The sequence below is a fragment of the Oncorhynchus masou genome, chromosome 6 (assembly GCF_036934945.1).
Source record: "Oncorhynchus masou masou isolate Uvic2021 chromosome 6, UVic_Omas_1.1, whole genome shotgun sequence".
Lineage (NCBI taxonomy): Eukaryota > Metazoa > Chordata > Actinopteri > Salmoniformes > Salmonidae > Oncorhynchus > Oncorhynchus masou.
The window spans coordinates 38,070,691-38,097,706 of record NC_088217.1 but is presented as its reverse complement, the minus strand read 5'-3'; the positions used below and the strand labels follow the sequence as shown (position 1 = coordinate 38,097,706).

At 43.4% G+C, this 27,016-nt stretch overlaps 1 protein-coding gene across 1 annotated transcript in view; it reads right to left on the bottom strand.

The window, feature by feature from the left end:
- The window catches only part of LOC135542032 (4'-phosphopantetheine phosphatase-like), a 32,519-nt gene extending 10,571 nt beyond the window's left edge, over window positions 1-21,948 (bottom strand). Inside the window, exons 1-9 of the mRNA XM_064968614.1 lie at window positions 21,816-21,948; window positions 21,321-21,403; window positions 7,490-7,698; window positions 7,227-7,410; window positions 7,049-7,141; window positions 3,016-3,169; window positions 2,409-2,590; window positions 1,171-1,252; window positions 920-1,020 (exon numbers count right to left, since the gene is read on the bottom strand). Of these exons, the coding sequence (XP_064824686.1) occupies window positions 920-1,020; window positions 1,171-1,252; window positions 2,409-2,590; window positions 3,016-3,169; window positions 7,049-7,141; window positions 7,227-7,410; window positions 7,490-7,698; window positions 21,321-21,403; window positions 21,816-21,948 (1,221 nt within the window). The remainder of the gene's footprint in view (window positions 1-919; window positions 1,021-1,170; window positions 1,253-2,408; window positions 2,591-3,015; window positions 3,170-7,048; window positions 7,142-7,226; window positions 7,411-7,489; window positions 7,699-21,320; window positions 21,404-21,815) is intronic.
- Between the last annotated feature and the right edge of the window lie 5,068 nt (window positions 21,949-27,016).

The following is a 27,016-nucleotide window of genomic DNA, read 5'->3' as shown; positions in this document are numbered from 1 at the left end:
TTGGCAATAATCCTTTGAACATAAGCCAACCCAGTCTGTTTTGCCCCAAAGTTGCGCACGCATCGGTTTTGTTGCTAAACAACCCAATAAAAGTGAAACGACTCCTTCAAACATAGCTAAACTCCAATATGTTCACTATGCCCCCTAGTGGTCAGTGAGCTGAGAATAGCATTATGTGTCAAACTCCACACTGTTAGTGGGCAGTGGACACACACATCCACATCATAGTATCAACATTAAAAAAAAATATTGTACACCACCTCACTCACTGCACGGATGTGACTGGTGTATGATTTCATGCACAATTTATAAGGTGAACAGACCTGCCTACTATTCTCCACAGTGTCACACAGGTTGTTTGACGATAAGGTTGGTTATAACATGTTACAAATCGATTTAAACCATGACTACATAGAGCAACACTTCAAAGGTTGTTATGCAATAAAGGAAAAGGCTTGCATATAGCAGTTACAATGCCACAGCTGTCTCTTTGAAACCTTATTTAACCCATTGTGAATGTGAATGCTTGGCAAGCTGGTAGCTACAAAGCCAGTATCATGAGGAAACATTCAGCCCTAATCAAACCACTACACACAAAGCATGGGGAAGTACTTACGGAAAACTGAAGGGTTACAGTAGGGAAACAGAGGTAAGAGATTGTGGATATGAAGAGAAGAAATTAAACAAAATGTTAGACAGAAAAGATCAATGAATGCCTCATACCAGGCCTGTGGATTTTAAAAGGACAGCGTTGGTGAAAAAAAAGATTAAATCCACAATCTCAGACAGAGTGGGGAGAATTGCTATAATGGTCAATGAAATGACACCAAAATTAAATAACAAGTGGGTTATGAGCGCACCCTGGTGGGATTTTGCTGACCTTTCAGTATTTTAACTTTTTCTTTTCCAATGGACTTACTGTTCCACTACGTGCACGTTGCATGGGGTTCAGGTCAGGAGAAGTACTCATAAGGCCAGAGCTCCCAGCATAGTTCTCCCCCCAACTGTACTGGTTAGGATCTAGATAAAGTACAACAAATAACAGTGAATTAGACAAAAGAACTTCCCATCAAGAAGAAAATCCTTACAAAACCTAGGGTCTGAAACTATGGATTCCTGTGCCACTTTCTGTCAAGAAGAAACTCCATAGATGAAAGCATCTTGACATACTGTCTTCCTCTGCTCCCTTAAGGAAGGCTCCAATAGTCCCCAGATAGCCTTCATGCCTCAGGAAGAGTGCCTGGACTTCACCCTGCAAAAACACAATATAAAACTCCACTCAGATGGAACCATTTCCAACTAATTATGCTCATAGATTGCATCATTTAAAAGTAGCCTATCAAACATGTCATATCAATGTTTATGTATCATCTCCACTAGGGAGGGGCACGGTTAATCGAATATCCGGATATCTGAACGGACATTACTATTCGAAAACTTGTGAGTAATCTTTTTGTTGTTGAGGGGGGGGCATTTTAACAATGAAAAAGCTCTAAATGAAAATTGTCCATGTTACATACAAGGACATGACATTTGAAATGCTTTAATTTAATAAAACAAACCTTAAAATGTAGTGTTTATGTACGGCGCTGTTAGCTACTGCTGCTTCAGATGTCACGTGGCTTTGACAGAACATTGCTTACAGTTGCGCACTGTAAATGTAGCCTACAGTTCTGAGGACACATTGACTACGCAGACTACACAGGCAGCCCAAGTGAGCTTTTTTCCCCTCACTAATTGGTATTTTGAACAATCAGATCAGCTCAGAAAAAGAGCTGATGTGAAAAGATCTGAGGTCACTGGGAAAAAATCTATCAGAATTGGGCTGCCTGTATAAACGCAGCCAAAGTTGTCGTTTTCAAGCTCATTTTCTCATCCATGGGCTATATGTTGGATTTTACACAAAGGCATTTTACCATCATTGCCATCCAGTCAGCCCTGACAAGCGTATGCCATTTTACCCACTTCAAATAGCGACTAGCCTACAGGTGTGCACCAACAGAGGGTCCACAAGACCTGACACAGTTCAATGCAAAACAAGCACCAGAAAACTTTTTCTATGATGGCTAACATCAGACTTCTCTTTCACTGTTGCCGTTAGCCTATGCTACTGTTAGCCAAAAACTAAATAGCACCCTGAAAACAAATGTGCACTGTCTGCTGTTGTAGCACTTTGCGTCATTCTGATTGGTCAAGAGAGTAAAACAATTTGTATCTCAGGATAAAGGGTATATTTGCATACTACTTTGTGAATAGTGCAGTTCAGATTTGATTGCTGCTTTTCAAGCTCTGAACGAGGCCCATACCTGATTATAGTCAGCTGCCATCAGATCCAGTTCTGTCAGTGCTAAATCTAGACCTCAATCAAATGTAACTGGACTGAGAAAGACAATGTTAATGAGGCTTGCCTTGGTGAAGAAGTTGATGCTGTAAGTGATGGTGTGCATAGTGACAGGGTGTCCTCGGATGAAGAAACCCCCAAAGTAGACCCTGGTCAAGTTGTGGAGCCGGGCATAGAGGCAGGCCAGCTGCCCAATGTCATTGCTAATCATATGGAGCAGGCTCTTAGCCATGTCTTCTTTAGAGAACTCTAATTCAGGAGGAGACAAAAGTAAAGGTATGTCAACATACAGCCAAGTGAAGCACCAGAAACATAACTCGTCAACAAGCCCAGGTCCCATTGAAGTACGTACAGTGTTGGTTTATGTATAGGTAGTTTGTGACCGATATTATTGGCACTACATGATACACATGAAGGACCTAATAGAGTGAATTAGTTGCTTTCTTTGCCATGGCTGGCTGCCTCTTTCTCAACAGAAACAGTAACCAACTAGTCTACAGGGGACAGGGTCACAGTAACTGGGTAAGAGGTCATCAATCAGTTAGTGCTCAACAGGAATGTAGCCTACATTACAGTTGATAGCATGCCAGGGAGTCTGCTCCTGAAGACAGTACCATGAAAAACATGTCATGGGGTAAAGAGTAAAAGTACTACAAATGCTCTATTCTCTTTACCTTTGTCAGGAGTAGCAGATTTTCCAAAGCTGCTTGCAATAAGGTCCCCAGTCAAGCCCAGGGACCCATAAGATCCCCCGTAGATGTCTTTGACCAACATGTCAACATTTGTGTGCTGCCCCTTCGAGGCCAACTGAAGGAGTTCATCAAACCTCTGTAGGAGGGGAGAGCAGGTCATGGGAGTACAGTAGTTTTAAAAAGAGACATTTCACCAAGATAGCTATTTTGTAACCACCCTATTCAGAACAAGGGTTTAAGTACACAGGGCAGTCTTCCAGATAATAAAAAGTAGCAGTAAGGTCAACTGGCAAAATAATAGGCAAGAACAAACAGAAAATAAAACTGTACATTTAAGTTAATTTGAATAGCTTGATCAATTAAAAAAAGGTTATTGGGCTTGAAGTTTTTTTATTATTATTATTACTACTATTTTTAAATCTGTCGGGCCCCAGCCGCAAACTCAGGCTCTGTGTGTAGTTAACCGACCCTCTCTGCCCAGTCATCACCATTTTACCTGTTGTTGTTTTAGCTGATTAGCTGTTGTTGTCTCACCCGTTGTTGTCTTAGTTAGCTCTCCAAATCAACACCTGTGATTACTTTATGCCTCGCTGCATGTCTCTCTCATATGTCAATATGCCTTGTATACTGTTGTTTAGGTTAGTGATCATTGTTTTAGTTTACTGCGGAGCCCCTAGTTCCACTCATTATACCTCTGATACCTCCTTTGTCACACCACCCACACATGCGGTGACCTCACCCATTATAACCAGCTTATCCAGAGATACAACATCTCTTATCATCACTCAGAGCCTGGGCTTACATCCGCTGTACCCGCACCCCACCAGTCTGCACATTATGCCCTGAATCTTTTCTACCACGCCCAGAAATCTGCTCCTTTTATTCTTTGTCCACAACGCTCTAGGCGACCAGTTTTGATAGCCTTTAGCCGTATCCTCATCCTACTTCTCCTCTGTTCCTCGGGTGATGTGGAGGTAAACCCAGGCCCTGCGTGTCCCCAGGCACCCTCATTTGTTGACTTCTGTGATCGAAAAAGCCTTGGTTTCATGCATGTCAACATCAGAAGCCTCCTCCCTAAGTTTGTTTTACTCACTGATTTAGCACACTCCGCCAACCCTGATGTCCTTGCTGAATCTGAATCCTGGCTTAGGAAGGCCACCAGCAATTTTGTGATTTCCATACCCAGCTACATTATTTTCTGTCAAGATAGAACAGCCAAAGGGGGAGGAGTTGCAATCTACTGCAGAGATAGCCTGCAGAGTTCTGTCATAGTTTCCAGGTCTATACCCAAACAGTTTGAACTTCTAATTTTAATAATGAACCACTCCAGAAATAAGTCTCTCACTGTTGCCGCCTGCTATCGACCCCCTCCGCTCCCAGCTGTGCCCTGGACACCATTTGTGAATTGATCGCCCCCCCCATTTAGCTTCAGAGTTTGTTCTGTTAGTTGACCTAAACATGCTTAACACCCCGGTAGTCCTACAATCTAAACTAGATTCCCTCAATCTCACACAAATCATCAAGGAACCCACCAGGTACAACCCTAAATCTGTAAACATGGGCACCCTCAGACATTATCCTGACCAACTTGCCCTCCAAATACACCTCCGCTGTCTTCAATCAGGTTCTCAGCGATCACTGCCTCATTGTCTGCATCCGCGGTCAAACGACTACCCCTCATCACTGTCAAACGCTCCCTAAAACACTTCTGTGAGCAGGCCTTTCTAAATCGACCTGGTATCCTGGAAGGATATTGACCTCATCCCGTCAGTTGAGGATACCTGGTCATTCTTTAAAAGTAATTTCCTCACCATCTTAGATAAGTATGCCCCGTTCAAAAAATGCAGAACTAAGAACAGATATAGCCCTTGGTTCACTCCAGACCTGACTGCCCTTGTCCAGCACAAAAACATCCTGTGGCAGACTGCAATAACACCGGATAGTCCCCGAGATATGAAACTGTTCAGGGAAGTCAGGAACCAATACACGCAGTCAGTCAGGAAAGCAAATGTTAGCTTTTTCAAGCAGAAATTCGCCTCCTGTAGCTCTAACTCCAAAACGTTTCGGGACACTGTAAAGTCCATGGAGAACAAGAGCACCTCCTTCCAGCTGCCCACTGCACTGAGGCTAGATAACACGATCACCACCGCATTTCTCAACGGCTGGCCATGCCTTCCCTCTTGGCTACTCCAACCAAAAGCCCCCCCCCCCCCCAGCTACTCGCCCAAGCCTCCCCAGCTTCTCCTTCACCCAAATCCAGACAGCAGATGTTCTGAAAGAGCTGCAAAACCTGGACCTGTACAAATCAGCTGGGCTAGACAATCTGGACCCTCTCTTTCTAAAACTATCCGCCGCCTATTACCAGCCTGTTCAACCTCTCTTTCATATCATCCGAGATTCCTAAAGATTGGAAAGCTGCCACGGTCACCTCCCTCTTCAAAGGGGGTGACACCCTAGACCCAAACTGTTACAGACCTATATTCATCCTGCCCTGCCTATCTAAAGTCTTCGAAAGCCAAGTTAATAAACAGATTACTGACCATTTCGAATCCCACCATACTCTCTCCGCTGTGCAATCCGGCTTCCGGTCACGGGTGCACCTCAGCCACGCTCAAGGTACTAAATGATATAACCGCCATCGATAAAAGACAGTACTGTGCAGCCATCTTCACCGACCTGGCTTTCGACTGTCAATCACCGTATTCTTATCGGCAGACTCAATAGCCTTGGTTTTTCTAATGACTGACTCGCCTGGTTCACCAACTACTTTGCAGACAGAGTTCAGTGTGTCAAATCAGAGGGCATGTTGTCCGGACCTCTGGCAGTCTCTGGGGGTACCACAGGGTTCAATTCTTGGGCCGACTCTTTTCTCTGTATATATCAATGATGTCGCTCTTGCTGCGGGCAATTCTCTGATCCACCTCTACGCAGACGACACCATTCTGTATACTTCTGGCCCTTCCTTGGACACTGTGCTAACTAACCTCCAAACGAGCTTCAATGCCATACAACACTCCTTCCGTGGCCTCCAACTGCTCTTAAACGCTAGTAAAACCAAATGCATGCTTTTCAAATGTTCGCTGCCCGCACCCACCCTAGTAAAACTGACTATCCTACCGATCCTCGACTTCGGCGATGTCATCTACAAAATAGCTTTCAACACTCGACTCAGCAAACTGGATGCAGTCTATCACAGTGCCATCCGTTTTGTTAACCAATCTCCTTATACCACCCACCACTGCGACCTGTATGCTCTAGTCGGCTGGCCCTCGCTACATATTCGTCGCCAGACCCACTGGCTCCAGGTCATCTATAAGTCTATGCAAGGTAAAGCTCCACCTTATCTCAGTTCACTGGTCACGATAACAACACCCACCCGTAGCACACGTTCCAGCAGGTACACCCTCACTGATCATCCCCAAAGCCAACACCTAATTTGGCCACCTTCCCTTCCAGTTCTCTGCTGCCAGTGACTGGAATGAATTGCAAAAATCGCTGAAGTGGAGACTTATTTCCCTCACCAACTTTAAACATCAGCTATCTGAGCAGCTAACCGATCGCTGCAGCTGTACATAGTCCATCTGTAAATAGCCCACCCAATCTACCTCGTCCCCATACTGTTTTTATTTTATTTACTTTTCTGCTCTTTTGCACAGCAGTATCTCTACTTGCACATCATCATCTGCTCATTTATCACTCCAGTGTTAATCTGCTAAATTGTAACTATTCGCTCCTATGGCCTATTATTGCCTACCTCCTCATGCCTTCTGCACACACTGTATATAGACTTTATTTTTTCTACTGTGTCATTGGTTTGTTTAATGTGTTATTGGCTTGTTTATTGTTTACTCCATGTGTAACTCTGTATTGTTGTCTGTGTCACACTGCTTTGCTTTTTCTTGGCCAGGTCGCAGTTGCAAATGAGAACTTGTTCTCAACTATCCTACCTGGTTAAATAAAGGTGAAATAAAAATGTTTTAAAAAAAAGTCTTAGCATGGGGGTGAGGGGTTTTACCTTTGTTTTTGTGAGCAGTGCTCCAAGGCCCCAGAATGTCCCCCCACCTATGGAACTTCCTCCAACACGCTCAAATGTATCCTCTGATTCAACCTGTTTGGAGAGAAAGATTGTTGAATTAATGGGTAAGTCTACATAGGCCACGTCACACCAGATCTGGAGTGTCAGGCATTGGTACCTTGAAAATGGACACCCCTGAGCCGATGTTGATGAGCAGGTAAGGGAAAATGTCAGGGTGAGTGTTCTGGAAGCGGAACTCAGAGTCTGCATGCTTGACATAGACAAAGGCCTCATGGGTGATATTCCTCAGCACAAAGTTGCAGCCCTTGATCAGGCATGTCATTTCATCCTCCTTGTCCACCCTGATCAAAACAAATAATAGCTACATTATAATAAGCAAAACCTTCTACTGGTCATAGGGTCTTTAAAAATAAAACTCACCTGAGTTTCAGTTTCTTCTCTATGAGATCTTTAAACTTGTGAGCCCCTCCACCGGTGGCTTTGATGACTTTGGTGTCAGTGTTGACCAGGTGGTCTTTGATAAAGTCCAGGCATGTTTCGATATAGGCATTTTCAAATTTGATGAAGTGAAGGCGAGCCGACACCTCCTCCTGCATAGAGATCTCATAGAGGGGGTCACCCTCAGTCTCCTAGTAAAGAGAAGAGACACAGTTAAGAGACCAGGCCAGCACTGCAGATCACTGGGGCAACCTGAGTGGTCTCAGTAAGACATTTTAAGTCTACACCTTCACTGTCCCAATGTACAAACCTTTTTGATAGGGATGCACGATATCGGATTCGGCCAATATTAGTAAAAAAATGGCAACATCAGCCCGATGTCTAGTTTTACACCAATGTGAAAACCAATGTCAAAGCAAAGTCATACCTTTATAACGTAGGTAGATGACGTAATGACTGACGCCATGACAAATATAGCGCTACATGTGCAACACAGCATTCCTAACCTAGCCCACAATGTATGTTGTGTGGATCGAACAGTCAACAAGTCAAGCAGTCATTTGAAAAAGTAAGAATATTTCAGCGAGACAACAAAGGGGAAGTCCATTAAAGCCAAGATAATGGAATTCATTGCCCTTGACAATCAACCGCTCTCTGTTGTGTATGATGTTGGCTTTCCCCAACTGGATCGAGCACTGGCACGCCCTACCAAGTAGGCGCCATTTTCAGATGCTGCCCTACTGGAGTTACACACCATCCATGAGCTACTTGATTAATTAGGGCCGATTTACAGTTAACTAGTCCAACGCAACAACGACCTGCCTCGCTCTCGTTGCACTCCACAAGGAGACTGCCTGTTACACGACTGCAGTAAGCCAAGGTAAGTTGCTAGCTAGCATTAAACTTATCTTATAAAAAACAAGTCATAATCACTAGTTAACTACACATGGTTGATGATATTACTAGATATTATCTTGCGTGTCCTGAGTTGCATATAATCGGACTGTTTTGCCAGCAGCTCTTCGTTGTGCGTCAAGCATTGCACTGTTTATGACTTCAAGCCTATCAACTCCCGAGATGAGGCTGGTGTAACCGAAGTGAAATGGCTAGCTAGTTAGCGCACGCTAATAGAGTTTCAAACGTCACTCGCTCTGAGCCTTGCAGTGGTTGTTTCCCTTGCTCTGCATGGGTAACGCTGTTTCGAGGGTGGCTGTTGTCGTTGTGTTCCTGGTTCGAGCCCAGGGAGGAGCGAGGAGAGGGATGGAAACTATTCTGTTACACTGGCAATACTAAAGTGCCTATAAGAGCATCCAATAGTCAAAGGTTAATGAAATACAAAATGGTAGAGGGAACTACAACCTTAACTTCTTACCTGGGAATATTGAAGACTCATGTTCTGAGCAAGGAACTGAAACGTTAGCTTTCTTACATAACACATATTGCACTTTTACTTTATTCTCCAACACTTTGTTTTTGCATTATTTAAACCAAATTGAACATGTTATATTATTTACTTGAGGCTAAATTGATTTTATTGATGTATTATATTAAGTTAAAATAAATGTTCATTCAGTATTGTTGTAATTGTCATTATTACAAATAATAATAATAATAAATATATATATATAAAAAATGTAATAAAAAAATAATTTTTAAAATCGCCCGATTAGACGGTATCGGCTTTTTTGGTCCTCCAAAAATCGGTATTGGTGTTGAAAAATCATAATCGGTCGACCTCTAATGGGCATTACTGCTATTAGCTTCACGACTGACATTTGGACCAGTGATGTCAGCGCCATGAGCATTATGAGTCTAACAGCACATTTGTTCTATGAGGATTTCCTACTGACTAAAGCTGTATTGCATGCTCAAGAATATGCTCGTTCTCATACCGCTGCTGCCATTTCAATGGCATTTGAGAACGTGTTTGAAAAACTCGCCTAGCTCCATTCGAACTACTGACTCGAGAAATAAGCTCAACTGTGTCTGCAGCAGACGTGATACCCTGTCATGGCATTGAAACGCCTGCTCAACAAAAATGTTAACAGACCATCGGGTTAACTTGGAAAAGTACTCTACTAGAGGCTGTGAACAAGCGATTCGGTGGAATTCTCTGAACCTCTACTGTGTCACACCATGCTCAATGCTAGGTACAAGGACAGCTACTTCGATGCAGACAAGAAACAGAGTTTACGTGAAACCTTCACTGCTTGATATGCATGATGAAACAAAACAGCACAAGTGAAAGAAATAGGTTTTGATTATGTTTTACTGGTAATTGGGACATGTGTAAATGCCAACAAAATAACTTTTTGGTCAGTGTGTGTGTGTTTTTCAACTAACTGTACTAGAATACTTAAAAAGGACGCAAACATTTTTAATATCAGTATCGTTTTTTTTGGCGAGGGAAATATCGGAATCGGCCAAAAACATAATAGCGCGCATCCCTACTTCTTGATGCCCTAGATCATGAAATCGGTAGCCAATATGAGTCTACCACAAAACACACACTGAAGCAATCCTCTAATGGCTTCTCTCCAACTAAAACAAGCTTGATTAGATTATGTTTCTGTAGCTACACACACATTTTTTTATCAGGTAGACCCATCAGAGACCTCAGACAAGAAACACAGTTCAGTCCGCTTAGTCAACCAGGCCTAAACACTGTAATAACACTTCATAGCTGAGCACTTTGGCAGCAAATCCCTTTATCCCCTCATTGAGCACTGACATTGATGTTATTGTTGCTGCGTAAATGGCTGAAATAGTTGGACACAGGGGGGGGGGGGGTCTCATTTTGGCAAGTCTGTCCTCCGTCCTCTCTCCTCCACCCGGAAACCGATAAGTGGTCGAGTGGTGTCAATTCGTTAATAGCACACGGAAGATGATACTCCACTCCTCGATAGCCTCATTTTGGCGAGGAAGCACAAGTGTATCTAGCTCTCAAACTCTAGGAGGCATTCTGCCTTCACCCTAAAGTTTTCAGTGATTAGAGTCGCCAACGACTGGCTCATGTCATCTACAATCCCGATGCTGTGATTTAACGTTTAGAAACCTCGATAATCCTCCCTTGCAATATGACTTTTGAAACATATGGCCGTTAACTTTTATCAGCGAGAAAAACATCTTTCAGATAAAAAAAAAGAGACCACACCACCCGCGTGCGTGCGCGAGCATTGCAAAATAAATTTACACTCTACACTGCATATGGAAAGTATTCAGACCCTTTGACTTTTTCCACTTTGTTACACTACAGCCTTATTCTAACATGGATTCAATAGTTTTTTTCCTGCGTCAATCTCCACACAATATCCCATAATGACAAAGCAAAAACAGGTTCAGAATATTTTGCAAATTTATTACAAAAACTGAAATTTCACATTTACATAAGTACTCTGAACCTTTACTCAGTACTTTGTAGAAGCACCTTTGGCAGCGATTACAGCCCCGATTCTTCTTGTGTATGACGTTTCATGCTTGACAACTGTATTTGGGGAGTTTTTTTCCATTCTTCTCCGATGATCCTCTCAAGCTCTGTCAGGTTGGATGTGGAGCGTCGCTGTATAGCGATGTTCAGGTCTCTCCAGAGACGTTCGATTGGGTTCAAGTCCGGCCTCTGGCTGGGCCACTCAAGGATATTGAAGCCACTCCTGCATTGTCTTGGCTGTGTGCTAAGGGTTGTTGTCCTGTTGGAAGGTGAACCTTCACCCCAGTGTGAGGTCCTGAGTGTTCTAAAACAGGTTTTTATATCAAGGATCTCGGTACTTTGCTCTGTTAACTTTCCCTCGATCCTGACTAGTCTCCCAGTCCCTGCCACTGAAAAACATCCCCACAGCCTGATGCTGCCACCACCATGCTTCACTGTAGGGATGGTGCCAGGTTTCTTCAGACATGATGCTTGGCATTCAGACCAAAGAGATAAATCTTGGTTCCATCAGACCATATAATCTTGTTTCTCATGGTCAGAGTATTTAGGTGTCTTTTGGCAAACTCCAAGTGGGCTATCATGTGCCTTTTACTGAGGAGTGGCTTCAGTCTGGCCACTCAACCATAAAGGCCTGATTGGTGAAGTGTGCATAGATGGTTGTCCTTCTGGAAGTTTCTCCCAGCTCCAGAGAGGAACTCTGTCAGAGTAATTTAACATTTTCTTTTTAGAAAACAATTTCTTGCTGATATGAAAGATGCACAAGTGGAGACCCCTTCAAATTTGTGGATTAGACTATTTCAGCCAAACCCGTTGCTGACAGGCGTATAAAACTGAGCACACAGCCATGCAATCTCCATAGACAGACATTGGCAGTATTAAGGCCTTACTGAAAAGTTCAGTAACTTTCAACGTGGCACCGTCATATGATGCCACCTTTCCAACAAAGGAAAGCCCTGCTAGAGCTGCCCCGATCAACTATAAGTGTTGTTATTGTGAAATAGAAATGTCTAGGAGCAACTATGGCTAAGCCACGAATTAGTAGGCCACACAAGCTCACAGAATGAGACTACGGAGGGCTGAAGTGTGTAGCACGTAAAAATCATCTGTCCTCGATTGCAACACTAACTACCAAGTTCCAAAGTGCCTCTGGAAGCAACGTCAACACAAATTGTTCATCTGGAGCTTCATGAAAGGGGTTTCCATGGCCAAGCAGCCACACACAAGCTAAGATCACCATGCACAATGCCAAGCATCGGCTGGCTTTTGTGTAAAGCACGCCGCCATTGGACTCTGGAGCAGTGGAAATATTTGTCTGGAGTGATGAATCAGGCTTCACCATCTGGCAGTCTGAAGTAGGAATCTGTGTTTGGCAGATGCCAGGAATACACTACCTGCCCCAATGCATAGTGCCAACTAAAGTTTGGTGCAGGAGGAATAATGGCCTGGGGCTTTTTCATGGTACGGGCTAGGCCCTGTAGATTCAGTGAAGGGAAATCTTGCTTCCAACTTTGAAGCAACAGTTTGGGGAAGGCCCTTTCCTGTTTCAGCATGACAATTCCCCCGTCGATGTGGAAGAACTTGACTGGCCTGCACAGAGCCCTGACCTCAACCACATCGAACGCCTTTGGGATGAATTGGAACACCGACTGTGAGCCAGGCCAAATCATCAAACATCAGTGCCCGACCTCACTAATGCTTGTGGCTGAATGGAAACAAGTCCCCGCAGCAATGTTCCAACATCTAGAGGAAAGCCTTCCCAGAAGAGTGGAGGCTGTTATAGCACCATAGGAGAGACCAACTCCATATTAATGCCCATGATTTTGGAATGAGATGTTCGACGAGCAGGCAAACATTTTAAAAACATATTCTACTTAACCTTTATCTATTAAGTGTTTTTATCACTTTGTATATTTATTTTGGGATTCCACCCAGTAAATGTAATTTGCCTGATGTCACGCGATTGGAGCGTTATGGTAGTTTCAAGATAACTGGGAACGAGGTCAAATCATGACTAGGGTTGCAAAGGGTTGGAAATTTCTGGTATATTTTCAGAATTCTTCCCAGATATTATTCATTGGAAGTTAATTCCAGGGCTTTGGGGAATATTGCTTAAATTCATTTAAAAAAAATACTGTGCCAAATCATGTGAAGAATGCAACAAAAATGCAGAATCATCTGGCCAAGTGCATAAAGTTCCCTCAGCGCTCACAACAAGCAACCTCTGACAATTCTCCCTCTACTCGAGGTGAAAATGATGAATCAGACACCTTATCGACAGCTCATGGTTATCCTGGAATCATTTGTTTTTTTGACTCAATGGAGGAACGTAGAGAAATGCTGATGAATGTCTTGCTCGAGCTGTGTATGCAACTGGTTAACCTCTGATGCTCACAGGCAATGTGCATTGGAAGAGATTTCTGAATGTTCTTCGCCCAGCATACACCCCTACAACCAGACATGATTTATCTACTCAATTGCTGGATGCAGAGTTCAAGTGAAGGTCAAGAAAATCATAGACAAAGCAGACTTGCAATCATCTTTGATGGGTGGTTGAATTATCAAGGAATAGTTAACTACATCATCTCCACCCCTCAACCAGTATTCAACAAGAGCACAGCCACAAGGGACAACAGACACACCGGTCTCTACATTGCAGATGTGCTCAAGGCAGTCATCAATGACGGACCACAGAAGATATATGCACTGGTGACAGACAATGCAGCAAACATGAAGGTTGCTTGGTCTAAGGTGGAGGAGTCCTACCCTCACATCACACCCATTGACGTATTTTTCTTCGCATATCTTTTACAACATTTTTCTAAACCTCAACATCTAAATACTCTCCTGCAACCCTCCTCACCCAATGAAGCGTGGATCTGCTTTTTTTCTAAAGTATTTATATTTACTTCAGATCCGGAACCCCTCAACTGAAGCTAGCCAGCTAACTACCAGCTATCAGTCAGCAAACCATTGCTAGCGGTCATCAGCTAACCTTTAGCTCGGAAAGCTCTCGCCAGTTCGAACAACACGACTCTAACCAGAGCATAACGGACCTATTATTTTTATCCCCGGATTCCCACCGTAAACGGAACTTTTTCATCTGGATTTTCACAACTAGCTAACTAGCTAACCGCAACCCTGGATGACTACTCCTGGCTAGCGTTTCCATCCACTTAGCTTGAAGCGAGCCCGGCCAGAGCTCCTGTGCTACCACCGAAGCATACTCCTGGGCAACAAAATCCGGACCCACGACCGGTCTATCGATGTCACCGCATGAAGAGGCATAAACAGATGTAACCCCCATCGCGATGTCCCCAAAGGCTAACTTTCTAGCCCTTGCTATCTGCTTGCTAATTCGGCCTGCTAACTGCTAGCTTGTTTAGCCCCGGCCTACTAACTGTTAGCACAGGCCTGCTAACTGTCTGAATCGCCGCATCCCCAGCCAGCCCATCCACTCACTGGACCCATATTTACTTTCAATCTCTTTTCGATTTTTAATTCGATTATACCTTCCGGTAACCTGCCTCACCCAATGTGATACGGAATCGCTATTATTTTTAATTCTTAGAACACATTCAAGAACCTCCAGAAGCTAACCAGCTAACTAGCTACAAGCTATTTAGTCATTGTTAGCCACTGCTAGCGGATTTTACCTTCAGCACAGCCAGCCAGTTTTTTAATTTTTTAAAATTATTTTAGCCTGGATAATACTCGCCAGTCTAGCTTCCCTGTCCCATCCACCGCTGCCCCCTGGACACTGATCACTTGGCTACATAGCTGATGCCTGCTGCACTGTCCATTAATCACGGTACTCCATTCTGTTTGTTTATGTTTTATCTGTCGGCCCCAGCCGCACTCAGGCTCTGTGTGTAGTTAATCAGACTCTCTCTGCCCAGTCAACGCCATTTTACCCGCTGTTGTTGTGCTAACTGATTAGCTGTTGTTGTCTCACCTACTGGTTTAGCTAGCTATCCCAATCAACACCTGGGATTACTGTATGCCTCGCTGTATGTCTCTCTCAAATGTCAATATGCCTTGTATACTGTTGTTCAGGTTAGTTATCATTGTTTTAGTTTACAATGCAGCCCCTAGTTCCACTCTTCATACCCCTGATACCTCCTTTGTCCAACCTCCCACACAGGCGGTGACCTCACCCATTACAACCAGCATGTCCAGAGATACAACCTCTCTTATCATCACCCAGTGTCTGGGCTTACCTCCGCTGTACCCACACCCCACCATACCCCTTGTCTGCGCATTATGCCCTGAATATACTCTACCATGCCCAAAAATCTGCTCCTTGTATTCTTTGTCCCCAACGCTCTAGGCGATCAGTTTTGATAGCCTTTAGCCACACCCTCATACTACTCCTCCTCTGCTCCGCGGGTGATGTGGAGGTAAACTCAGGCCCTGCATGTCCCCAGGCACCCTCATTTGTTGACTTCTGTGATCGAAAAAGCCTTGGTTTCATGCATGTCAACATCAGAAGCCTCCTCCCTAAGTTTGTTTTACTCACTGCTTTAGCACACTCTGCTAACCCTGATGTCCTTGCCGTGTCTGAATCCTGGCTGAGGAAGGCCACCAAAAATTCTGAGATTTCCATACCCAACTATAACATTTTCCGTCAAGATAGAACTGCCAAAGGGGGAGGAGTTGCAGTCTACTGCAGAGATAGCCTGCAAAGTAATGTCATACTTTCCAGGTCCATACCCAAACAGTTCGAACTACTAATTTTGAAAATTACTCTCTCCAGAAATAAGTCTCTCACTGTTGCCGCCTGCTACCGACCCCCCTTAGCTCCCAGCTGTGCCCTGGACACCATTTGTGAATTTATTGCACCCCATCTAGCTTCAGAGTTTGTTTTGTTAGGTGACTTTAACTGGGATATGCTTAACACCCCGGCAGTCCTACAATCTAAGCTAGATGCCCTCAATCTCACACAAATCATCAAGGAACCCACCAGGTACAACCCTAAATCTGTAAACAAGGGCACCCTCATAGACGTCATCCTGACCAACTGGCCCTCCAAATACACCTCCGCTGTCTTCAACCAGGATCTCAGCGATCACTGCCTCATTGCCTGCATCCGCTACGGATCCGCAGTCAAATGACTACACCTCATCACTGTCAAACGCTCCCTAAAACACTTCTGTGAGCAGGCCTTTGTAATCGACCTGGCCCGGGTATCCTGGAAGGACATTGACCTCATCCCGTCAGTTGAGGATGCCTGGTCATTCTTTAAAAGTAAATTACTCACCATTTTAGATAAGCATGCTCCGTTCAAAAAATGCAGAACTAAGAACAGATATAGCCCTTGGTTCACTCCAGACCTGACTGCCCTCGACCAGCACAAAAACATCCTGTGGCGGACTGCCTGAAACTATCCGCCGCAATTGTCGCAACCCCTATTACCAGCCTGTTCAACCTCTCTTTCATATCGTCTGAGATCCCCAAGGATTGGAAAGCTGCCGCAGTCATCCCACTCTTCAAAGGGGGAGACACCCTGGACCCAAACTGTTACAGACCTATATCCATCCTGCCCTGCCTATCTAAGGTCTTCGAAAGCCAAGTCAACAAACAGGTCACTGACCATCTCGAATCACACCGTACCTTCTCCGCTGTGCAATCTGGTTTCCGAGCTGGTCACGGGTGCACCTCAGCCACGCTCAAGGTACTAAACGATATCATAACCGCCATCGATAAAAGACAGTACTGTGCAGCCGTCTTCATCGACCTTGCCAAGGCTTTCGACTCCGTCAATCACCATATTCTTATCGGCAGACTCAGTAGCCTCGGTTTTTCTGATGACTGCCTTGCCTGGTTCACCAACTACTTTGCAGACAGAGTTCAGTGTGTCAAATCGGAGGGCATGCTGTCCGGTCCTCTGGCCGTCTCTATGGGGGTGCCACAGGGTTCACTTCTCGGGCCGACTCTTTTCTCTGTATATATATCAATGATGTTGCTCTTGCTGCGGGCGATTCCCTGATCCACCTCTATGCAGACGACACCATTCTGTATACTTCCGGCCCGTCCTTGGACACGGTGCTATCTAACCTCCAAACGAGCTTCAATGCCATACAACACTCCTTCCGTGAAATCCAACTGCTCTTAAACGCTAGTAAAACCAAATGCATGCTTTTCAACCGTTCGCTGCCGGCACCCGCACGCCCGACTAGCATCACCAACCTGGATGGTTCCGACCTAGAATATGTGGACATCTATAAGTATCTAGGTGTCTGGCTAGACTGTAAACTCTCCCTCCAGACTCATATCAAACATCTCCAAACTAAAATCAAATCTAGTCGGCTTTCTATTCCGCAACAAAGCCTCCTTCACTCACGCCGCCAAACTTACCCTAGTAAAACTGACTATCCTACCGATCCTCGACTTCGGCGACGTCATTTACAAAATGGCTTCCAATAATCTACTCAGCAAACTGGATGCAGTTTATCACAGTGCCATCCGTTTTGTTACTAAAGCACCTTATACCACCCACCACTGCGACCTGTATGCTCTAGTCGGCTGGCCCTCGCTACATATTTGTCGCCAGGCCCACTGGCTCCAGGTCATCTCCAAGTCCATGCTAGGTAAAGCTCCGCCTTATCTCAGTTCACTGGTCATGATGGCAACACCCACCCGTAGCATCCGCTCCAGCAGGTGTATCTCACTGATCATCCCTAAAGCCAACACCTCATTTGGCCGCCTTTCGTTCCAGTTCTCTGCTGCCTGTGACTGGAACGAATTGCAAAAAAAAACACAAAAAAAACGCTGAAGTTGGAGACTTATCTCCCTCACCAACTTCAAACATCTGCTATCCGAGCAGCTAACCGATCGCTGCAGCTGTACATAGTCTATCGGTAAATAGCCCACCCAATTGTACCTACCTCTTCCCCATACTGTTTATATTTATTTACTTTTCTGCTCTTTTGCACACCAATATCTCTACCTGTACATGACCATCTGATCATTTATCACTCCAGTGTTAATCTGCAAAATTGCTATTATTCGCCTACCTCCTCATGCCTTTTGCACACAATGTATATAGACTCTCTTTTTTTATATTTTTTTCTACTGTGTTATTGACTTGTTAATTGTTTACTCCATGTGTAACTGTGTTGTTGTCTGTTCACACTGCTATGCTTTATCTTGGTCAGGTCGCAGTTGCAAATGAGAACTTGTTCTCAACTGGTCTACCTGGTTAAATAAAGGTAAAATAAAATAAATAAATAAAAAAACTGTGCTGATCATGCATTGAATACGCTCCTCAAGGACATCATGGCACTGAAAACAATGGATACACTCTAAAAGAGAGCCAAATAAATGGTTAGGTATATGAAGGGTCATCAAGTTATAGCAGCAATCTACCTCACCAAGCAAAGTGAGAAGAATAAGAGCACAACATTGAAGCTGCCCAGCAACACCTGTCTAGGTAGTGTTGTCATCATGTTTAACAGTCTCCTGGAGGGGAAGGAGTCTCTCCAAGAAATGTCCATATCACAGTTTGCCGTTATGGACAGCCCCATCAAGAGGATCCTCCTAGATGATCTATTTTGGGAGAGAGTGGTAAGCAGCCTGAAACCTATAGCAGTAGCCATTGCAGGGATTGAGGGAGACAATACCATCCGGTCTAATGTTTAGAGTCTGCTTTCAGATGTAAGAGAAGACATCTGTACTGCCCTGCCCACTTCACTGTTGCTCCAAGCAGAGGAAACTGAAGTTCTAAAATACATCAAAAAGCGTGAAGACTTCTGCCTGAAGCCCATACATGCCGCAGTGTACATGTTGGGCCCCAAGTATGCTGGCAAGAGCATCCTGTCTGGTGTAGAGATCAACAAGGCCTATGGTGTCACCACTACCATGTCTCGCCACATTGGCCTAGATGAGAGCAAGGTTCTTGGCAGTCTGGCGAATCACACTTCCAAGCAAGGACTTTGGGATGGAGATGCAATATGGCAGTCGTGCCAACATATCTCATCAGCCACCTGGTGGAAGGGACTTTGTGGATCTGAGGCTCTTTCCCCTGTTGCCTCCTTCCAGCAAATTTGAGGCTTTTTGAGCCTGACAACAATCCATCCTCAACAAGGTTGGAAAGTGACAGTGAAGATGAGGCCTCAGTCTGATGTTCAAGAGGTGGACATTGAAGAGGTCCAGAGAGAAGACATGGAAGCCTGAGAGAAAGACAACCAAAGCTTTAGTGTCAAGACTATCATTTTGCAGATGTATGTTGAAAACGTTTTTGGGAGACGCGATGGATCATTGGGGATCATTTTATATTCCCTTTTGTTGTTCAGTGAAAACATCCCATGAGAGAATAAATTCAATTAAAGTTCAATTCGTAACTACATTTTATATAATTTTTCCATTGGAAGGATTTAGTCATTTGCAATTATGTCTCCATATGATATGGTAAATATAGCCAATGCAAAATATCTCTACATTTAAAATGGTATTAATATTAATTTGCATACATTTCTGTCAATTCCCATATATTCCCACGGAAAGTTTCCACCTCTGAATATTCCTCAAAATGTGCAACCCTAATCATGACATCAGTGATCTTGACATCAAAGCCCTAGAAAAATTCTAAAGATTTTTCCCCAGTCTGAAGTCTGAGATTTCAAACATGCGCATTTTTATCAACAGTCCCTCTCCTCAATTATCTTTGACCTTTTTCAAAAGGAAAGAGGACACAGGAGTTGAGCAAATCTAACAGGGAAAAGGCCAAGCTCTTATGTACCGTATGTCCTCTGCTCCATTGGACCTCAGCGCTACAACCTGGTTTTAGAGCATTTCGTATTATTCTGTACGTAAATCCAAGACACTACATTTAGTATGATTTGTTATGTTTTGTATGGTATGTATTAATTTGTGGATGATCATCACACGTCGTATGATATGTTACGATTTTCTGTCTAACGTTAGCTAGGCTAGGGGTTATCGTTGAAGCAAATTTATGCAGCGGCTTTTAGGGGTTAGGGTTAACTAAAAGGGTTAAGGTTAGAGTTAGGGGAATTGCCAAGTAGATACAAAGTAGCAAAAAAGTAGTAAGTAGTTGAAAAGTTTCTAATTAGCTAAAATGCTAAAGTTATCTCATCATGGTTTCGAACTCGCAATGTTCGCTCTAATTTGTTTTGTCACGGAGTAAATTTCAGGTCTGCTAAGCACCAAATTGAACGTTGTGAAAATTCTGTGCAACTTCTGGCGCGCGATTGCTGTGAACACCTGAGGCTGTACTGAGCTTTAAGTTAAAGTTATAACAGTTATACCCATACTGTGGCTATTTGATCATAATGTAGGCCTACCATCAAAAAACAATGAAGAAAATGCCCTAACATTTTAACATGGAAATAGCTGTTCTATCATTCAGCCTACAGTAGCAGCCAATGTGTGGTGTTCAATGTAGGTCTACATTCCATGAGACTTCTGAAAAAAACAACATGCAGGGCTTGACATTACCCTGTTAATCCACTTTTCCTTCAGACAAGGAGGTGACTGAAAATGTGTTATTTGATGCAAGAAACCACTTAACAAAATAAAATGCACCATTACTCCCATACTACTACTAAGCTTATTCAAACCCGTCTCAAAATACAACACTTGCCCTTTAAGACAAAGAAAAGCTCTTTACCTGACTCGCTTTTCAAAGACGTCTAGAATTGCACATGTATTGTGCTCTTGTAGGAAGCAACCACTTCCCCATTGCTGACTACAAATTATCCATAACTGTTAAAAATTTGATAACTAGCAAAGGATATGAACAAATGTGCACACGTTGCATAAGTAGCTCTCGCTTTGATCACAAAACAAGTGCATAACCGCTCATGCTGTAAAAACAGTCCAGTTCAAAATAAGTGGCAGAGATCCTACTGCAGCACTGATTGTTTATGGCGCACCGGTCTGCATAGAGTGCGGACCGGAGTCTTGCCTGTCAATGCAATAGAATCTTACGCCAATGCCTTCTGCATACAACAAAATCTCTTGCAGTGTGTTTTGTTATGTTGCATTTAAAGTAGCTAATATTGTGTTGATTCGATCACAATTCCCACAATAAAGGAACAACAATAGTGTAAACTAACTAGACAAACTCTAGAAAGTTGAGTGAAGTTCAATCTAGTGCTTCTCTGCATGGCTGAAGTCTCTTCTGCGTGGTAGTCCCTGGGGAGCTGCTTGCATGTGCGCAGCTTAGAGGGAACATTGATTGCTAAACGTTCCTGTTATATGGCCACCAATCCACCCCCAACGAACCACCCTACTTTCGCTTGAGTAACCATCTGTCTTATGTAGCCAAATTCTGGGTGTCCCGGTTGTACATTTACTATGTTGCGTCTAGTCTGACACCAGGCTGAGTGTACTGACAGTGTTCCAACGTTTATGTATACCACCTACCTTTGCAGTATGGTCGAATGACCGTACTTTCGCTACTTTGTGTTGAACAGTGGAGTAATAGGCGAGTTTCGTCAGAGATCCACCTGTGAGGAAAAAATGTTGATAATTGATCGTAGTAACTACCTAGTTAGCATGGAATAACATGTCAGACACTGTTGACAGCTCAGCCACTTTGGCTCAGTGGTAAAAAATTAGCTAACTTAACTAGCTAGACAGTTGAGAAAACTGCAGCTAAATTGGCCCATAAAATGTGTAATGGCCACTAGATAACATGTATGTCTGTAGCAGGCTTGTGGCGCTAAGGTAACTTCGCAGGAACAGGTACTTAATTTAGTTAATCTAAACACTGCAGCGTTAGTTAGCCAGACAGAACGACAACACGTCGCTGCTTGCTAACCTCTCGTGAATGCCTGGCTGTGTGTGTTGTCAAAGTAAGAAGCCAACTGAATATATTCAAGTAGTGATAGATAAATGCAACTTAGTGTATAACGTTACCTATGTCTATTGCGAACCTCTTTGCATTTTCCAAATTCCTGAAGATCTCGTCGGGTGGAAGAGTTATGCTTTTATCCATGCTGTGACTACTGTCCACTCTTTCACATCCCGCCGCCATCTTGGAAGTAGACATTGGGCGGATTCGATTACGCTGAGCCGCGGGGCACACTGACGATAGCCCGTGACGTGAACGGGCAGGATGAGCGCCTGTCTCAATCGAATGCTGTTCTGCGCCACTCGTAGCCTGGCTGACATGACCCACTTGACCACAGCTCGGTCATGTTGTCAACTAGGCAGCATGGTGAATCGTCCATAGCCCGGCTCCACCAGGCGGCAAAATGGTGTTTAGACCCCTCAGTAAAAAAGTTTTAGTTTTATGTCCCTATATAAAAATAGAAAAAAAGTTAAAATGGTTGAGTGACAGGGTGACGCATAATCCGAATATCCACTGTGATGCGTCAGGACAATAAATAGTGCTCCGTCCAGAAACGTACATATCTTTCCCATAAAACATTTTCGATTTTTCAAAATAGTTTTCATTGTGAAGGTATATAAAGCATTTATATATAGAAAAAACATTTGCGTTTGCATGTTAAAAATTAGAATCCCACTCATTACTCGTTATTCCTGTTTGGCCCTGTCCGGGGGTGTCCTCAGATGGGGCCACAGTGTCTCTTGACCCCTCCTGTCTCAGCCTCCAGTATTTATGCTGCCGTAGTTTGTGTCGGGGGGCTAGGGTCAGTATGTTATATCTGGAGTACTTCTCCTGTCCTATCCGGTGTCCTGTGTTAATTTAAGTATGCTCTTTCTAATTCTCTCTTTCTCTCTCTCTTTCTCTCTCTCGGAGGACCTGAGACCTAGGACCATGCCTCGGGACTACCTGACATGATGACTCCTTGCTGTCCACCTGGCCGTGCTGCTGCTCCAGTTTCAACTGTTCTGCCTTATTATTATTTGACCATGCTGGTCATTTATGAACATTTGAACATCTTGGCCATGTTCTGTTATAATCTCCACCCGGCACAGCCAGAAGAGGACTGGCCACCCCACATAGCCTGGTTCCTCTCTAGGTTTCTTCCTAGGTTTTGGCCTTTCTAGGGAGTTTTTCCTAGCCACCGTGCTTCTACACCTGCATTGCTTGCTGTTTGGGGTTTTAGGCTGGGTTTCTGTACAACACTTTGAGATATTTTATTTTATTTTTTTATTTTACCTTTATTTTACCAGGCAAGTCAGTTAATAAGAACAAATTCTTATTTTCAATGACGGCCTGGGAACAGTGGGTTAACTGCCTGTTCAGGGGCAGAACGACAGATTTGTACCTTGTCAGCTCGGGGATTTGAACTTGCAACCTTCCGGTCAGCTGATATACGAAGGGCTATATAAATACATTTGATTTGATTTGATTACTCCACTAGGACACCTGGCTCACTCCCTGGATTTAGCCAGTTTCCAATTCGAATGCATTCAACTTTCACAGTCCCTAACCGGGCGCCGGGCCCAGATGAATCAAATCCCCTCATTGGTCGTGTTCCTCTGCTCAGACGTTGCATGCATCAACCAATGGGCACATTCCTCTGCACAGGCTTTGCTGGCGCATACCAGGTCATACAACGCCTGGATAAGTATTTTACGTTTCAGCTAACCACGGCATATGATATAGCAATATGGTTCCCGAACGTTGGTTGGTGCATGCTAAATCTGTGCAGGGGTATGCGACCTATCATCGACTGTGTCATCATTGCTATAAGGTGGTTAGATCATACTTAAAATACATATCCAGGCAATCTGGCAAGCGAAGCAACTACCTAAGCAGAGGTGTGTGCCCATTGCAGCAGACGTGTTGCGCAATGATGTTCAGGTTGCTATGAAAAATCGAAAATTCCTCGATGGAAAAGACTGCGTTCCAGAGTTTAGACGTTGCTGATGCCTGACCGATCATACAACGCCCAGATAGGCATTTTAAGTTTTAGCTAGCCACATAATATGTTATAGCAATTTGTCAGTCGATGACACAGTTGCCTATCCTGCGTTTAGCAGGACGCAACGTTTTGGAACATTCAGATGCCTCTGAAATGTAGAATACGGAATCACATTGGCTCTATCCATGGCATTTATATCTGCAACAGTCAATAACGTTTGGCAACTGAACATGGCCCTGAACTTCTGTGATATTTGCTTTAGGAAATCTCTGGTCTTATGTGATATTTGCTGTAGGCCTACACATAGGTGAACACTTGTGAAACTATTTGGTATGCATTTGATGAGCAACAAAAATCATTATTATATCATCGTAAACCTCCAGCACACAGTGGTGTACAGTAAGTAAGTACAAATACGTTTAAGTACTACTTTTGGGATATCTGTACTTTACTATTTATATATTTTTACAACTTTTATTTTGGCATAAATTCCTAAAGAAAATATGTATTTTTTACTCCCATACATTATCACTGACACCCAAAAACTCGTTATATTTCGAATGCTCAGACAGGACAGCAGTATGGTGCAATCCATTCACATATTAATATAACGATTTGTCAGCCCTACTGCGTCTGATCTGGCAGACTTACTAAACACAAATCCTGCGTTTGTAAATTATGTCTGCGTATTGGAGTGTGCCCTATCGGTCTGTAAATATTATTTTTTTTAAGAATCGTGCAGATAATATTTGCTTAATATAAGGAATTTGCATTTACTTGGACTTTTTACATGTACTCTTGTATGACAATAAAATACTTTTTCCCACCACTGTAATTTGTAAGCATTTCACTTTTAGGCCCAAGCCTACACATTATCGAACTGAAATATAGGCTTTAATATTACAGATGAGAAAATGTAACTAAGTAAAGAACAAGAAAAAGTATTTAATTTGGTTGACTTTGTATTTATAAAAAATGTACTCAATGAGTTGTGCATTAAACATCACTAACAGAACTTGGATAAATCTCCAAGTCTTACTCTGACAGAGTATGGGCTGCTAGACAATAGTATGGGGGATATAGGCTGCATTTACTGTCTTTACAAAAGACACGCTGGATTGTTGATAATAAACAAGAGTTTGGAGACAGCTTTCATCAATCTGCAAAAGACACATTCGGGTAATGTTTTATCATGTTTTATCATATCACAAAACATCATGAAATAAAATTGACAAGTTTGATCTTAAATCAGAGTATTGCTTATCACAGAGTGATAATTACAGGTATAATACCCAGCTTGGGTAAATAATCATCATGGAGGAACATTGATGCTGTAGCTTAGGTCCATCATTATCAAATGGATAACTAATACATGTTTCATATAAGATGCTCAATACAATGTAAATAAAACTATATCAGTACACAAATGTAGTGGAAACAATTGCTTATTCTCTAAGATTTGACCTTAAAACAGATCATTAGACAATCACCAAAGGTTTGTGTAAAAGTCATAGAGGACTTTTAAAGTTGATGTTGCTCATGAACAACCATTCAACATAATCAACACACTTTAGAAAACATAAAGGTTATTCATTATATAAAACCATCACACTACAAAAATGTAGTTTTCATAGTATGGATCATTTTCTTAGAAAAACTTCTTCAGTAAAACTGAAATGAACCGTCTCAATCAGAGCAAGACTTTTAGAAACTCCTGCATGAGCAGAAGATAAAGAAGATCTCTTCCTATTCTCATTCGTGTCCATGACAATAATGCCATTATTCTTAGACCAACGTGATCCATAGGTTTTCTCTATGAGTGGAGCTCCAGTCTGTAGGACTCTACCAGGGCCTTCAATGGACGCTGCTGACTGGACTCTTCTCTTTGCTGTTGCCTGAGGCAGGTCACTCTCCCTTCTGTTCTTATCAGAGGATGGCTGAAGTATCTGGAAGTGGCTCAGCAGTCTTCTCTGGGATGTGTCTTCACCTCATCCTTGGACAAGAAGTGTACAATCTCTTGGACACATCTGGAGTAACCCTGATTGACAGGTGCTGAGCATGAGGAGGAGCTCAGTCGCTGGATGTGTTGCCGTCCTCTCAGGAAGCAAACTCATTTCCAGGATGTCTGCTTTCTCCAACTTGAAGTTGTTTTGCTGATTGAGGATCTCTGGACCCAGGAGAGACTTGAGCCGCTCAATGCTGCTGTTGATACGATCTCTGAATAACTTCCCCACCACTGTCTTTCTTAGTTGCGAGAAGAGGAGGAGTGTCATTAAAAGCGTTGTTCTGGAATATGGTATTATTGAAGCAAATAATCAATCTAATCAAACTGAATAATGGTCCTTAAATTTGAATCTTCAATTTACCTTTTTGGTCAGTCAGGTGGTCCTTATAGTAGATCATTGCTGAAGTGATTGTAGGATCCATGGCTGGATCCCTGTGCTGTAGAGGTCTCTGTGTAGAGTTATTTCTACTGGCTTCACCTCTCCTATATATAGTCCCAAATCTCCATATGAAAGTGTGTGTCTTGGGCTTGTTGGAGTTTCTCACAGTCTGTAGCCAATGGGTGAGCTTGGGAGGACAATAAGGAATGTGGAGCTGCCACATGCTCAGTGTTCTTATTGCTGGGGGACAATGGTCACGTCTCAGTGGAACAGGTGGAGGGGTGGTGGGTGATGGAGAGTGATTCACAGAGCGCTGTGTGACTCTGGGAAAGTGGTGACCCCCAGATCTGCTGTTAAATGTTGGGATCAAAGACACAGGCATTGATCCCACAACTTACATACGTGTGAGATGACACATACATTTAAAACACTGGTAAGCTACTCATAATGTTGTAACTTTTACTGAAAGCTGTCTGAGACAGTGACAGTACTGATCAGATTGGAGTTCTTTCACACTTGTCCGTCTGTATCAGACAACCTTCCAGGTAATGTGACTCCATCAGAGTGCTGCAGCTCTGAGGTGATGATGACCTGTATGTCTGTCTTGTTTACAGGCACAGATTTCCCAGATGCCTCAGGCAGCACACTTCCCTCCTCTGAGCTTTACAGCTGGCTCCCTGCACAAAGCTGAGTGTGCCCCAGTCACACGCTCTCTGGAGCTGGGAGCCACAGAGACACACGGCTTCCCACACTTCTGCATGCAGTCTGCTGAGCCCTGACACACAATAGAAGTGTGTCTGCTATCACAAAGACTCACTGCATGGCAGGAGAGGTTTGAATAGATGTTGTTGGGGTTCCCAATACATCCCAAATACAGTGCCTTGCGAAAGTATTCGGC